This window comes from Marmota flaviventris, chromosome 6 (assembly GCF_047511675.1).
Source record: "Marmota flaviventris isolate mMarFla1 chromosome 6, mMarFla1.hap1, whole genome shotgun sequence".
In the NCBI taxonomy this organism is placed as follows: Eukaryota; Metazoa; Chordata; class Mammalia; order Rodentia; family Sciuridae; genus Marmota; species Marmota flaviventris.
The window spans coordinates 123,691,308-123,707,576 of record NC_092503.1 but is presented as its reverse complement, the minus strand read 5'-3'; the positions used below and the strand labels follow the sequence as shown (position 1 = coordinate 123,707,576).

General features: G+C 46.3%; 1 protein-coding gene and 1 pseudogene across 4 annotated transcripts in view; both read right to left on the bottom strand.

Annotated features, from left to right (window-relative positions):
• LOC114082228 (HLA class I histocompatibility antigen, alpha chain G-like) overlaps window positions 1-12,206 on the bottom strand; it is a 29,119-nt gene extending 16,913 nt beyond the window's left edge. Inside the window, exons 1-8 of one of the 4 annotated variants that reach the window (XM_071613569.1) lie at window positions 11,128-12,058; window positions 10,770-10,863; window positions 7,399-7,522; window positions 6,835-7,104; window positions 6,273-6,548; window positions 5,330-5,605; window positions 5,115-5,220; window positions 1,492-2,887 (exon numbers count right to left, since the gene is read on the bottom strand). In XM_071613569.1, the coding sequence (XP_071469670.1) occupies window positions 2,827-2,887; window positions 5,115-5,220; window positions 5,330-5,605; window positions 6,273-6,548; window positions 6,835-7,104; window positions 7,399-7,462 (1,053 nt within the window). In that variant the 5' untranslated portion in view covers window positions 7,463-7,522; window positions 10,770-10,863; window positions 11,128-12,058 and the 3' untranslated portion in view covers window positions 1,492-2,826. Of the gene's footprint in view, window positions 1-1,491; window positions 2,888-5,114; window positions 5,221-5,329; window positions 5,606-6,272; window positions 6,549-6,834; window positions 7,105-7,398; window positions 7,523-10,769; window positions 10,864-11,127; window positions 12,064-12,117 lie in introns of those variants that run through there. The other 3 variants (XM_071613565.1, XM_071613564.1, XM_071613568.1) reach the window with 3 other exon arrangements.
• Window positions 10,874-14,337, bottom strand: LOC139706055 (HLA class I histocompatibility antigen, alpha chain G-like; annotated as a pseudogene).
• Between the last annotated feature and the right edge of the window lie 1,932 nt (window positions 14,338-16,269).

Below are 16,269 nucleotides of genomic sequence, written 5' to 3'. Positions count from 1 at the left end.
GCTAATCATGGTCCAGACTGACTGTAGCACCATATCTAAACTGGAAGATTCAGGTTTTTTAAGTCCTTTGCAGCACTCAATACAAAAGACTGATAGATGTTAGAGGTTCTCTCCCTAGACACATTTTCATGCACAAGAAAATATAAATATTCCTAGAAAACATCAGTGTACATGCAGATTCTCTGAAGAGTACAGACCTGGCTATTTTAACACTACTAATAAGAGACAAAGGCTAGGAGGTGTTTTTAGTGACCATTCACCATCCCACAAAGACACTTCAATTATCTCAAGTATAAGCTGATATAGACCAAAACTGGATCTAGTAACACATTTTCAAGGGAATGTATGAGAAGATGTCATTCATTAGTTACTTATTCATCATCCAAACCTGAGAATCTACAAACAACTCATGAAGTTCTAGTCCCTGATCACTGTTCCAAAAATTAGAATGTTCCATTCTTTCTCCATTTCTCAGCCCTGGCACTAAAATCTCTTCCTAAGTTAGGGTAATTCCACACTTTTGTCTTGTTAAGAGTCAGAAACCACTTCTCTCCATAAAAGGACAAACTCCACCTCCCAGGCATTATTACAGGGGAACACAACATGAGGCTTCAGCTCCACCAGTCAGATGACCACATGCTGGACTCTGACCAGGACATGATGACAGAGGGGCTGGGGAAGGGCAGACACATTTGGGATAGTGGCTCAAGTGGAAGTAGTAATGACCAGTTCCCAGCATCAGCAGCAACAGCAGTACCAGTCACAGAATCCTTTGTTAGTCATCAGAGTATCAGTGTGATCAGTGGCACCTGTGCCAGCAGCAGAGACAGTGGAGCCTACGTGGGATCTGACCTAGGGTAGGATTGTAGTTTCTGTCCTTTGCTACATAACAATAAGCCTGGTTCTGTGGCCTTCCTAAACATGCAATTATCTCCCAATATGATATATACTTTACATGAAAGTGGAAAAATTCTGGATTCCATTATTTACTCTAAGAAGTGATAAATGGGTTTGGGGAGTCATTTCAGAGAGCAGCAACAGAGATATTCTCCATGCTGAGCTCTGATCAACTTTCTGCATAATCCACCTGGTGGTACCTCATGGGGTGAAAACAACACGATCTTCCAATTCACATATCATGATTGACAATATAAGTCCACCTTTTCTTTCTAAGGAAAAAAACTTTAAGGTTTTAACACATATCCCATCCTGCGATAGCTTTGATCACACACCTCAATCCCACTGAGCACTAGGATGGCCTTTGTTATAAAGAGAATAATAATTTATAATTCCACTTAACATGATAAGACTCTCCTGCATACAACTGAACTACATCCCTTTCCTAACACAGGATGCAAAGTCCCTCTGTGATGTACTCTCCTCCTCCCCTTGATAGACATCCCAAAATGCAAGACACTAAGACATACACTTAACAATGTTCAATACTATGATAAACAGTCAAAATTATTTGTTATGTATAAAAGGATGATATTCAAGAAAATAAGTATATTTTATTAATAAATACATACCACAAACATATTCATAATAAAATAAAGAAGATATGCAAATGAAAATTACAGTCCTCTCCTCTGAAAATGGTCATGTGTTGCTGCTGGTACTCATAACTATCTTCTTCCACCTCCCATTCCGTATTCCCTTCAATTCACCAAGTAGTTCAGCTGCCTGTGGCATTTCTCCTGCTGTGGTGATGCCAACCTTCATTCCTGAAGGGTCCTGGCCACTCTTAGTCCTGCCTGGGTTAGGATGATGTAGTTTCCCATGGACATTTGCCACAGTCTGGCTGGGCACACAATCACGAGCCACCACACAGCTTGTAGATTCAAACAGCAACTCTTTATTCCCGAACTCACACCAGCCGTCTACAATCACGTTCTGGGGAAATCCACGTTCTCTGCCCAAATCCACGTTCTCTGCCCAAATCCACGTTCTCTGCCCAAATCCAAATCCACTGGGCTTCTATCTCCAAAATATACTGTCTGAATCCCGTGAGAACTCAAGGGGAACTCAGGCAGCAGGATACGCCCTATTCCCAGCAGGAATAATCTTAAACCTGGAACCTAAACTGGGAACGCCCTAAACACGATTATCTTAAAACCGGGAACACCCTAATCTGCCTTGGTCCTTGAGCAAGGTCACCTACATTCAATGTCACTGCAACATGTCAGCAACATGGGGTACGCTGGCAAGGAAATTGTCATACCTACTTGGCTAATGGCTCCCAGCAGACATTAATCACAGGGGATGTAACACTAAGAGGCACCCTAAGGGACTCCTATATTCCAGACATTCTCTTCCTTCCCTCCATGGGGAGCAGCTGTCCCATGTCCCCCTGGATGCCAGGATCCATCACTCAGGCCCACCAGCTAACTCCACTCTTGGGCTCTTGACTTAAAGCAAGAAGAGCCCAACATGGCCAGTGACAGTTGACCTTTCCAATTCAGTGAACTCATTGTTGTCTCTTGATGGAAGCATTTCTTCTGTGAAACTAAGATCTCTAGGCCAGCAGGACATAAGGTCTTGGGACAGGAAGCACACAGTGGGTCACTGGGGGCCATAGTGAGAGTTGCCACTCCCATTCCCATTTCTTGATTCCTGGACAAATGAATCCTGGCTGTTGGGAAAACAGTGCCACCTGTCAGACACTAGTTCAGAGCACGTGCAGCCTCCTGAGGGACCTTGACCCAGCTGCAAGGTGTCTCCTTGTAGTTGCCACTGTCATGAAGTCTTCAAAAGGCCACAGCACCCCTCATCAAGCCAGGTACCTCAGGAGGAGGGAGAAGATGGTAGGAGCAGAGATTCCGGAGTTCAGACTGTGGTCACACTTCTTCTTTGGCTGTGAAGGAATTTCTGGGGCAGAAGCAGAGCTCTGTGGACACCATGACAAGGCATTTGTCAGATGAAGCCCAAGCTCTCTAGGACCTTTAGGCTACAGATCTGGAAGCCCCTCTGACGTCATCTCAGTCTTTCTCTTCTCTTTTACACACCCACACACACACACACACACACACACACTCTTGCACACTCATTCTGCCCTGTCACTTGCAGTGCAGCTTCTCCTGGCATGGAAAGAACTCCTCCAGGTGTCCTCATAGCTAATTACCTCAGGTCCTCACGTCTCTCCTCAAATCTCACTTTCTTCATGATCCCATGCTGCCCACCCCAGCACACAGCCCTCTTCGCTGCCTCACATCACGGACTAGATGACCTTCCCTATATTACTTGCCACTTCCTGCCATGAAAACTACACAATGCCTAGATGAAATTTTCTACCTCTGCCCACTAGGTCACCTGCTACTCAGAGAGGATAACTGATTTAATTTCACTCATGTTTCCCAGGTACAGAAACAGTGTAACAGATCTGACACACAGTAAGTATCAGTTGGATGAATGATCACTCTGGAGCATCTCCCTCTTCTAGAGACACTATCATTATTAATGGAGCCTCAGGCCAAAGGCTGGTTGTGGCAGCTACAGCACAATGTCCTGTCACACAGAAGTCCAGGCTGTCTGCACTCTTCTCATAAGAGCTGCTCTTCCTCCCTCCCTCCACCCACACCAGCCCTCTCGCACTCCACAGCACATCTTTTCATTTGCTCCTTTAGGGGAAAAAAAAAAACCTAAGCAGATGGATTTAATTTCCCACCAGATATAATTTAAATTAGATGCAAAGCAAGAGACCAGAACTCATTCACAAGAATAAGAACAGGCATAATCCTCTACAGAAACAAAGAAACAAACCCCAAAAGTGGGAGCTAAGGGTTGAACTCAGGCATGAGCCACGCTGATCTGGCCACACAAACCCTTCCTGCCTTTGGTCCTGGACACAGGACAAGGCCCAGGCAATATCTGAGTCCCTGTGATCACAGGTCCTAGTGAACAAGACTCTATTGAGGTACAACCAGCTCTTGAGTGACCACATCCAAGCCCACAGAGGACTGAGCACTGCCTGGCTGCAGCCCTGCCCATACGTAGCTCCTCACGGCCTTCTACTGTGCCCACTGCAGCAGACTCAACACAGCAAACACGTGGATTCTGGGAGGTTCTCAGATCTCAATTTGTTTTCTCTCACAAATTGTGGAATCTTGTGCCCCTTGAATAACCTCATCAATCTCTCTAAAGGGCAAGAATTTGAAAAACACATTCATACCCAGATTCTTGTTTTCAATAGTGAAATAAGAAGATGCAGCTCAATGCAACATAAAGTTAAACCAGGGGTAGAGACATCCTGGCCCCTTTTCTGATACAGAAGGGAACACAGGTTAGTATGGGGAAGAGGGTCCTATTGGGCAGGGATAGGCTGGTTATTCCACCTTTTCACATTTTACCAATAGGAACTCAGACACATTCAGAGCCATTTGCAGAAAAAGAATTAGGGAAGTTCACCAAAAGTCGCAACATTCTGAACATCACTCACTCAAAAGGTCCAGATTCAGAGTCCCCAGAACCCATCTATGCCCCCTCCATTCTATCTCTTCCCCCTTTTCAACCCTCCTTTAGAAGTCATGAGAGACTCATTAAACCCCTCGGACTCTTCCCTGCCCAGGGTAGAACAACAACAGCTAAAGAAAAGAAAACTACTCAGAGTCCAAAGGAGCTATAGCTAAAGAGAATCATAGGGTAGGTGAGCTCCCCACTGGGCTCCTGTTCATACTACCTCAAGGGTCTCAGTGATCATTCTCTGACCCATACTCATTTGTAGCCTGAGTGTAGCTTTTTCCTTTCCAACAGTAGATAGAAAGTGTCCTGTGAGAGGTCAGGGAGGATGCAGGGCCATGAGGTTCTAGAGGAATCCCCTGGTTCTAAACCAGTGACATTTCCAGGACTGTGACTGCAGACCCAGGGAAGGATTAGGAAACATGAGGAAAATGACCTGGGACTGCTGGGAATCAGGTCTATATGGTCATGATCATCAGGGTAAAAAGTTTCATGTTTTTCACCTGTGCTTTTTAAGAAAGTTTCAGCACACAGGGACTCTCTCTGGGTACACATGCATGTGAATGGTGCTCCTCAGTAATAAGGCAAAAGACTGGAAAACACCTGCCTGTGGCTTGAAACCCATACAGGGACAAAAAAAAAAAAAAATCAGACTTCACCTCTTTTTTATCTGGCTCTTCCACTTCACACTAGCAAACCCAACTCCAAAGAGAAGGAGGCCAAGAAGAATTCCAATCATGGAGAAGGTGTGCTGATGAGATAGCTCTGGGAAGGGAAAAGAGGGAAGATGAGATGCTGTAACCACCAGCTCTCAGCCCTGAGAATGGCTCCTGCTTTCTTGGCAAGAGGCTTTATGCCCTCATCCCCTCCTTACCCCATCTCAGGGTGAGGGGTTCAGGCAGCCCCTCATGTTGCACATGGCATGTGTATCTCTGCTCTTCCCCAGCAGGCACCACCACAGCTGCCCACTTCTGGAAGGTTCCATCCCCTGCAGGCCTGGTCTCCACAAGCTCCATGTTCTGAATCTGGTCCTCCCCATCCCTCTGCCAAGTCAGGGTGATCTCCTTAGGGTAGAAGCCCAAGGCCCAGCACCTCAGGGTGACATCTCCTTCAGGGCTGAAGTGACGGGTCACATGTGTCTTTGGAGACTCTGAAGGGAAGAATTAGAAAAATAAGACATTTTGGGGCTGGGGCTGTAGCTCACTGGTAGAGTGCTTGCTTAGCACATATGAGGCATGGGTTTGATCCTCAGCACCACATAAAAATAAATAAATAAAATAAAAGTATTGTGTCCATCTACAACTAAAAATATTTTTTAATAAGACATTTTACATTACCTCCCATGGCCACTGAACCAGTGCTCATGTGACCATACTAAGTCAGACAGGACAATGGAAGTGAGGAAGGAAAGCAAAACCCAAGCACCAGCCTGGACTCAAGCTTCTGAGATAATCTCTGTTTCCTTGGAAAGTTGTAGAATCAGACTAACAAGGGAAAGATGCCCCAGGTCTCTAAGAGGAACTTCAGGTTCTGACCTGAATGGAGGCCCAGAGACTCACAAAACCTGCAGTCAAACCTCAAACAATTTGAATGTGGAGCTGAGAACAAGGCCTGAGAAAGTCATCTTGTGGTACCCAAGGCTGCTGTCAGGGTCAAAGCAATGTGCTCTTAAGTTTGTTCAGAGATCTTCTCCCCCGCCCCATTCCAAGACAGACTTGATGCCTTAATTGTCTTGAGAGGAGGGAAGGCCCTCTGGTATTCTGTTAGCAATTTCATTTTTGTCCAAACTATGTAGGGGTCCCCTCATCCCCTGGTACCTGTGTGCAGCAACTTGTCCTTCCCTTTCTCCAGGAATCTGCGGAGCCACTCCAGGCACTCCTCCTGCAGGTAGGCCCTGTAGTGCTCTGCATCTCCTGAATCCTCCCATTTGCGCTGGGTGATCTGAGCAGCCTTGTTCCATGAGGTCCAAGAGCGCAGGTCCTCATTCAGGGAGATGTAATCCGCACCATCATAGGCAAACTCCTCATATCCACGAAGGAGGCTTCCATCTGGCCCAAGGTCACAGCCAGAAATCCACTGGAAGGTGTGAGAGCCTGGCCCCGCCCCGGAAGTCAGACTGGCTTTGCTCCAGCTTTTACCTCTGGGGCTTAACTCTGCCAGTGCAACCCGGGAGCGGGGGAGGAGGGGTGGATTGGTCTAAGGCTTCTGCATAAATGTAAAATGAACCCCCAGCTAACTCGCCCAAGTTTTCTGAGTCAAGGGGCCAAGGGATGTTGGGGGCCTGGAAATGAAACTAAGTCTCGGAGACTGTAGTCGACCATGGCCTGTCTCAAAGAGATGGGGGCATTTGTCCCCTGCCACCGGTCCCGGGTCACTCACCGTCCTCGCTCTGGTTGTAGTAATGGAGGGTGGAGCGCAGGTTCCAGCTCAATTTCTGTGCATGCGCCTTAGCAATCTTGGTTTGCGTTTCCCAAAACTCTGGTGCCTCAAATTCCATCCACTGCACCCGCGGCTCCACCCTCGGATTTGGGGCGTCGCTGTCGAAGTGCAGGAACAGTGTGTCGTCCACATAGCCCACCGAGGTGTAAAAAGACTCTTCCTCGCCAGGTCGGGACACGGAGGTGTGGAAATAACGCAGGGAGTGGGACCCTGAGGACAGAGAGCAGCTAAGACCCAATGCGACCACCTCCTGGGACAGGACCAGGGTCCCAGGTTGACGGGCCGTGATGGGAGGAGGGGGCGAGGGGACTCGTGAGACAGAAAGCGGGCAGACAGAAAGGACTGTATGGTCGGTGATTCAGATGGGGACAGGGCGAGTCTGAGATGGAGGTAATGTTCAGGCTTCACAAGGTGGAAATGCCGCGTGCCTGAATCTGCGACCCCGCTGAGAAGTCCCCTAGATCCTACCCACAGAGGTTGTTTCCCGCCCGACCCGGTACTCACTCGCCCAGGTTTGGATTAGGGTTAGAGGCCCCAAAAGCAGCAGGAACAGAGTTCTGAACTTCATGACTCACACCTCCATGGACAGGGAGAATCAGTTCCTGCAGCAGTGCCTGGACCTTGTCACCTGGAATCGCGGCGACAACTCTGATTGGCTTCTCTAGAAACCACTGGTGTGAGAGTGAGAACTGTGGACGCGTCATGAGTCACCAGGCAGAACTCAGGTTGAAAGAGGAGGAAGTGAAACTCCTGGAAAGTGGGGATTTGGTTTCCTTCTGGTTTCCCAACCCCAGAAACCTCCTTCAGGCCTGAGACCTTGAGCCACGCCCAGGACCTGCGGTTTTCTTCTGACCTTTCTCCTCCAGCACCAAGCTGTCTTTCTCACATCATCTCTCTGAGTCCTGGACCAGAGGCTGTTTGAAGAAGCCAAGGATAGACCTTCTAAAAGAAAGCACCTCCCCAGGGAATATGATGTCAGAGAGTGAGCAGCCCTGGGGAAAGGAGGTGGAGAAGCAATGATTTCCCTTTCTATCTTAGAGAAGTGTCTGGGAAACCACACAGAGATTCCCAGAGACTTTTTTCCTTTGATTTACCCGCTGAGGGAAGCACAATTTTCACAGTCTGCAATGATCTGGATTCCTGTCTATCCCTAGTGATTTTACCCTTCATATATAAATGTGTCTGAGCCCACACTGTGGCCCATGCTGGTAATCCCAGTTCTTAGGATTAAACTAAGGTTTTAACCTTACTTTAGGTCCTCTCATACTGAAATCTGGAATGATTGGGCTTTTCTCACAAGTGCTGCCCTCTCTCCCTCTCCCTTTCTCTCACCAGCCCTCCTCCCTCCACTTCATAGCACAGGATCATATTTCTCCAACACAGAATGATCCTTAATTTATGGGTCCTATTTTCCAAGTAAATATAAATCTAAATTAGACTCTGCCTTATATATTTTTGCATTTACTTTGAAGCCAGTACCAGGATTACTGGAACTTAGGGCTGGGAGGGGGATAAGTAGGCAGAGCAGAAAAAGAATTCCAACAAGAATTAACTTAAGATGAGAAACTGTGGTATCCCTCCTCTCTGCTAATTCTAAAATCTGATATTGGATTTTTAAAGATTATGGAAAAGAAGGCATTTAAGTAAACAGCTCTGGAAAGAGGTCAGGACCTCATGAGTCTGAAGATTCATCTCTTGATAATATAGAGTCACCTGTTTAGGGACCTGTGTAAGAGCAATGATGGGTGGGGGGGGGGAGTAGCTCTTGCTAATGTCAGCGTATGGGAAAATCCAGAGAAGGTTTTCAGAGCCTTTATTTCTTTTCTTTATTTTTTTTTTCTTTAGAAATGTCCTTTAATTACTTGATCAACTCCTCAAGTCTAGAATTTGAAAAAAAAAAAAATGGTGTTTCCATTCTTAGTCTTCTGAGGAATCTCCATCCTGCTTTCCAAAGTGGTTGTACTAATTTGCAGTCCCATCAACAATGTATAACTTCTTCCCCTCATACTCACCAGCAATTATCAATATTTGTTCATTTTGTTTTGTTTTATTTTGTTTTTGCTTCCAGGGATTGAATTTTACCACTGAGCCACATCCCCAGCTCTTTATTTATATTTTATTTAGTGATAGGGTGTCACTGAGTTGCTTAGGACCTCACTAAGTTGCTGAGGCTGGCTTTGCACTCCCAATCCTCCTGCCTCAGCCTCCCAAGCTACTGAGATAGCAGGTGTGTGCCACCACGCCTGCTTCATTATTTGTATTCTTCATGATTGCCATTCTGACTGGGGTGAGATGAAATATCAATGTAGTTATGATTTAAATCTTCCTGATTGCTAAGTATGTTGAACATGTTTTCATATATTTTGTGATTATTTGTATTTCTTTTTTGGAATAATATCTATAGATCATTCATTCATTCATTGAGTGGGTTATTAGGTTTTGTTGGTGTTAAGTTTTTTGAGTTCTTTTCATATTCTGGTTATTAATCCCCTGTCAGAAGAGTAGCTGGCAAAGATTTTGTCCCATTCTGTAGGCTCTCTCTTCACACTCCTGTTTCCTTTGTTATACAATCCTTTTAATTTGATTCTATTCCTATTTTTGATTCTTGGTTTCATTTCTTGTGCTTTAGGAATCCTAGTAAAGAAGTCAGTACCCATGCAAATGTGTTGGAGTATGCTCTTCTGGAAAGTTTCAAATGTTTCTGCCCTAATTCCTTTGATCCATGGTGAGTTGATTTTTGTGCAGAGTGAAAGGCAGCAATCTAGTTTCATTCTTCTATACGTGGCTTTCCATATTTTGCCAGCACTATTTGTTACAGAGGCTATCTGTTCTCCAATTAATGCTTGGAAAGCAATATGGAGATTCCTCCAAAGACTAGGAATGAATGGAACCACTATATGACCCAGCTATCCCACTCTTTGGTCTTTATCCAAAAGAACCAAAATCAACATACTACAATGGTACCTGTACACCAATGTTTATAGCAGCACGATTCACAATAGCCAAGTTATAGAACCAGCCTAAGTACCCATCAGTAGAGAAATGGATAAAGAAAATGTGATATATATATACACAATGAGTTCCACTCAGCCATAAAGAACAATGAAATGATGTCATTTGATGGTAAATTGGTGGAACTGAAGATCATCATGCCAAGGGAAATAAGCCAGACTCAGAAAGTCAAGGACTCAGACTTAGAAAGTCAAAGTAAATGTTTTCTCTCATATGCACAATCTAGAGAGGGGAAAAAAAGCTGGTGGGGGAGATCTCACAAAAATACAAAAGAGCAATAGAGTAAAACAAGGGATTGAGTAGAGGAATCCGGGGAGGGAAAGGGAAAAAATCGGGGAATAAAGTTAACAAATTATGCTATGCGCATGTATGAATATATCACAATGTGTTGCAATTATATATATATAACTATAGTGCACCAATTAAAAAACAAATAAACAGAAGGAAAACCAATAGAGTAGAAAGAAAGGATCAGTGGAGAGGGAGGATGGGAGAGAAGGAGATAGAAATGGAGAAAATTGCATTAGATACAGTTATGAATATGTCAAAATGAATCCCACTATTGTGCACAAATAAATGCACTAAAAATCAAAAAATAAAATTAAAAATCAATAAAAATAATTTGAAAAAATAAATTTATGCTCAGGTCTTATTTTTACTACAGAAGTTAAAAAGCTGTAGCTCAGGGCACCATGACGTGGAGACAGGGATGGAGACAACCTAGCCCTGCCTGCTGAATAAGAAGGTTGATTGTGAAAGAGAACACAGGTCAGTGTGGTAAAAGGAATCCTGGTGGGAAGGAGTGTGCTGGTCTCCCCACCTCCTCACATTATGCCAGTAGGAATGTGGGCACATTTAGATACCTCTGCAGAAAGAGATCCAAGGTTCTTCAAGTCACAAAGAGGAGGCCTGAACAAGTCTTATGTCGCTCAATCCCACACAGGCAGCTGTCCCATGCTACAGAACAAAAGAATCAGGCACAAATTCAGGCAGTCATTTCATGTAACAACATGTTGAACAACCCATCAATCAATCAAAAGGTCCAAATTCAGAAAGTTCTTATACCCAGTCCTGTCCTCTCTGCCCCACCCCCTCTTTGACTTCAGTCCTCCAGGTTCTCATCTTTACAAGCCATGAGAAACACGTTAGAGCCCTGGGCAATGTCACTACCTGGGGCAGAAAAAGAATATTAATCAGCTTTTCATCACCATGACAAAATACCTGAGAAAACTGAAAGGAGGAAATATTTATCTTGGCTCACAGGTACAGAAGTTTCAGTCCATGATCCACTGCTCCATTGTTTCTGGGCCTAAGTTAAAACAGTACATCATAGGGGCTGGGGTTGTGGCTCAGTGGTAGAGCGCTCACCTAGCATGTGCACAGCGCTGAGTTCAATCCTCAGCACCACATAAAAATAAATAAAATACAGGTATTATGTCCAACTACACTAAAAAATATATTTTTAAAAAAACAGTACATTATAATGGCAGGAGCATGTGGTGGAGGAAGCTACTCATCTCATGGCAGCCAGGAAACAGAGAGAGCGAGAAGAGACTAGGGACAAGGACATACCCTCAGTGACTTATTCCTTCTGCCTATACCCTGCCTCCTACAGTTTCCATCATCTCTCAATAATCCATCATCTCCAATAGTCCATTCAGTTGTGAATCCATTCATGGGATCAGAGCCCTCCTGATCTGATTACTTCCCAAAAGCCCGAATGGGAACCAAGCCTTTGACACATGAGCCTTTGAGAGACATTTCAAATCCTAACTATAACACAAATATAGCAGAGCCCATAGAAGTTATAAGTGAGTGAGCTGCCCCATGGGCTCCTGACTGTACAATCCCAAGGATCATCCCCTCCAACATTCTTACTTGGAGCCTGAGCATAGCTCCCTCTTTTTCAACCTTTGAGAGGCCTGAAAGGATACTGGGCCATGAGGGTCTAAATGAATCCCCTAAACCTAGACTCCAGGGAAGTTTCCTGAACTGTGACTGTAGACACAGAGAAAGATCAGGAGGCATAAGGAAAGGAGATGTGCAGGGTCTGAATCAACATGACATCTGTCTTCCGCAGGAATATTCTCCTGACCTCTAATTGCTGGGAATCAGGAGCCCCTGTTAGACGAGTGTGTGTGTGTGTGTGTGTGTGTGTGTGTGTGTGTCGCTTCCTATTAGTGAGGCAGTGTTTAAAATGAGAAAACTCACACTCCTCTTCCCTTGTGTGGTTCATCTTCATCCAAATTGCAATAACAACCACAGCTCCAAGGACAACCAGGCCAGCAATGATTCCCAAAACATAGATGGTGAGCTGAGGATGTGGCTCTGGAAACAGAAGGCAAGCGAGGTTCAGGCCCTTGACCCTGCAGAGAACAGCTCCTGCTTTCACTGACAAGCCGCTCTGTGCCCTCATCTCCTTACCCCATCTCAGGGTGCAGGGCTCAGGCAGCCCCTCATGATGCATGGCATGTGTATCTCTGCTCCTCCCCAGCAGGCACCACCACAGCTGCCCACTTCTGGAAAGTTCCATCCCCTGCAGGCCTGGTCTCCACAAGTTCCATGTCCTGGGTGTGATCTTCCCCATCCCTCTGCCAAATCAAGGTGATCTCCTTCGGGTAGAAGGCCATGGCCCAGCACCTTAGGGTGACATCTCCTTCAGGTCTGGGGTGGTGGGTCATATATGTCTTTGGGGGATCTGAAGGGTAAAGTTCAAAATTCAACCATTTTGCATTCTTTGTGGGCCATTCCAGTCTTATTCATGTGACCTTACTAAAGGGACACTAACCCAGCCACAGATTATCTGGGATAATCTATTCATTGTTCTAGACTCAGGGTGAGCCAACCCATGGTAGAAGACTCCAGATTTCTGTGGGAAAAAAAAAAAAAAAGAACTACTGGTCCTGAGTGGAGACTGAGAGACTCAAAATAACTGCAGTCAGACCTCCAAAGACATTGGGTTTGGGGCAGCGAACAAGACCTGGAACAGATCACAATCTGCTGCCTGAGTCAAAGAGGACTGCTACTCAGCTATTTTGGGGATCTTCTCTCCTTCCATTCTGAGACAAATTCTTAATTGTCCTCAGAGCGATCCCTCCAGCGAATTACTATCTAGTGTTGGATATGAAAACCCAGGAACACTTATCCGGGTTCCAAAGCAAATGGGAGTGGCAGTATTTTGGAGATGATCCCATTTTCCTCTCCTCAGCGGGAGATGTCGGTCCCAATCCCAGGACAGATGGGGAGGTTCCCTGAGGTCCCTTGCACCTGTGCGCAGCAACGTCTCCTTCCCGTTCTCCAGATATTTGCCAAGCCACTCCACGCAAGGGCCCTCCAGGTAGGCTCTCCATGGCTCGGAGGCACCAGCCGCCTCCCACTTGCGCCGGGTGGCCTGAGCCACTGCGTTCGCTGCAGTCCAGGAGCTCAGGTCCTCGTTCAGGGCTATGTAATCCGTGCCGTCGTAGGCTGACTGACGGTACCCGCGGAGCAGGCGGCCTTCAGCCTCCAGGTCGCAACCAGAAGAGATCTGGAGGGTGAGAGCCTGGCCCCGCCCCCGCGGGCAGTCCAGTCCTCCTGGCCCCGCCCCCCGCCCAGACTAACCCGCGAGGATTTTCACTAAAACTGAAAACAAAACCAGGTTAACACTTCCTGGTTCCAGGGTCTCCGAGGGTCCCGCAGCCTCGGTGTGACCCTCTAACCAGGGTACCCGGGGCTACTTGGACCCATCCGTGAAGATCCGTCACGTCCCACCCGGGCCTGGGGTCACTCACCTCCCTCGCTCTGGTTTAGTAAACTCGTAAGTTGTTCAAGCTGCCCCAGTAAATCTGAGCAGCGTCCTTAGCCTTCCTGGTCTCCCGGTCCCAATAATCCGGCCCCAACTGCTTCATCCACTGCACCCGCGGCGCTGCCCTCGGCGTCGTCCCGGAGTCGCTGTCGAAGCGAAGGAACTGCGTGTGGTCCACGTAGCCCACGGAGATGAAGCGGGGCTCCTGGAGGCCGGGCCGGGACACCGCGGTGTCGAAATACCTCAGAGAGTGGGAGCCTGGGGAAGGGAAGCGGCTGAGTCCCGGTGCGACCCTCCTCCCGGCCCCGGATGAGGAGTCCAGGTCGTGGGGTTGGGATGAGGCTAGGGGCTTGTGTGACCGAACTGGGGCAGCGGGACTGGAAGGCCCTGACGTAGACGGAAAGGAGGAAGCGGGAGACTAGGAACAAGGATAGAGAGTGGCTGGGATGAGGCAGGGTCTGGGCCGGTGGCGGCGGGACGCAACTACTCCAGGTCCTGTGCCTCTGCCTGATGGTCCCCTCGCTCCTTCCTCGTGGAAGCGGTTTTCCTCCCGACGCTGCACTTGCCTGCCCAGGTCTCGCTAAGGGTCAGCACCCCCGAGAGCAGCAGAAACAGGGTTCGGGGAGCCATGACCCCGACCTGTGGGATTTAAGGAAGAATCAATCTCTGTAGACTTTCCAGTCGGAAACGCGGGCGAGGCCCCGATTGGCTTCCCTAGAAACCCCACGTGCAATGGGAATGAGAACTGGTGCAGCGTCATTAGTGTCCAGGCAGAATAACCCGGCACAGTTTGGAACCCAGGAAATGGTGCATTCTTATGCATGCCTTCCTCTTCCCAGACACTGCCCTCGGGCCTACTAAGTAACAATTAAAAGTTGTAATAAATGTTATGAGATCTCCTTCAAAATAGCCAATTATATTTGTTATGGGTTAGATGTGGTGTTTCCCCAAAGCTCACGTGTGAAACAATACAAGAAGGTTTGGAGGAGAAATGATTGGGTTATAGCCTTAGCTTAATCAGTAAATCAATCCCTGATGGGATTAACTGAAGTGGTAGGGTGTAGCTAGAAGAGGTGGTAATTGGGGCATGGTTTGGGGGTATATATTTGTATCTGGAGAGTGCAATCTCTATCTCTGCTTCCTGATCACCATGATGTTAGTTGCTTCCCCCCCACTACACTCTCCAGCCATGATGTCCTGCCTCACATTCAGCCAGAGAAATGGAGCCTTCTGTATACCTCTGAAATAGTGAGCTCTCAAACTTTTCCTCCTCTACAATTGTGCTGGTTGGGTCTTTTAATCACAACATCAAGAAGGCTGACTAAAACAATATTGTGCTCACACTTCTTGTGATGATGCAAAATGACACAATGCCCACTGATAAATCAGATGAATGTTGTAGAAATTGTGAGACAGTGGATCTGATAACCAGTTGACTACTAAGCAACTAAGAGGTATATAGCATATACATTGTGAATACCTGAAACTGTGAAAAGTAAAACTAATGGATTGTGGGGGCTAATATAAAGAGAAACACAGGAAAGCACAACTAGAACTATAAAAAATTTAATCACTCAGAGTTGCAAATGTTCAATACTGTCAATATTCTCTTCACTAGTAGCTATGCATTGACTGTTTTATGAATCATCCACATCTGTGTTATTCAGCTTTTCATTGCTGTGACTAAAATACCTGACAAGAACAACATAGAGGAGAAAAGGTTGATTTTGGCATACAGTTTCAGAGGTTCAGTCCATGGTGGGCCAACTTCATTCTTTGGGGCCCAAAGTGAGGTAAGACATCATGACAAAAGGACATGGTAGAGGAGTGCTGATCCTTTCAAAGCAGCTGGAAAGCAGAGAGAGAAAGGGGAAAGGTCTGCAAAGAAAATGAACCTTTCCAGGACGTGATCCCAGTGACCCAACTCCTCCAGCCATGTGCCACCTGCCTTCAGTTTTCACCCAGTTAGTCCAAAGAGGAGGGACTGATTAGGTTACAATCCTGACAATCCAATCATTTCCCCTATGAATGTTCCTGTGTTAACACAGAAGTTGGGGGCACCTCACATCCAAACCATAACAACATCTAAGGGATGTGCTTATTTTATTGGAAAACTTGGTTGTGGTATTTGTTTTAATGTGATTAACATAGGAGACAATTAATTTTTAGGCAGCCCCACTGAATATATTGAATAATAAATGCAAAATATATTGTGCTAGACTCTATAGTTATAAATATTAACCTATTAAACTTATAAAACAGCATACTTAAATCTAAGGATGACATTGCTTTAAAATTTTTTTAACTCTGCTTCTTTTACTCACCTCACTCTTCTCTAACCCTTTTCTGTCACTCCCATCCTAAAGGCCTTCTTCACCCCTTAGCCCCCACCACCCCATCATTCCTGAACTGTGGCAGTAGTTCCCTCACCTGCCACCTATGACTATTGTCCTTACCATGGTCAGCTCCCCATGAATGGGCTGCCTCAACTTGGACCCAGAATGATGGAGTCACCATCTATGGACTGAGACCTCTGAAACAGTGAGCCGCAAATAAACTTTTCCTCCTCCAAGTTGTTC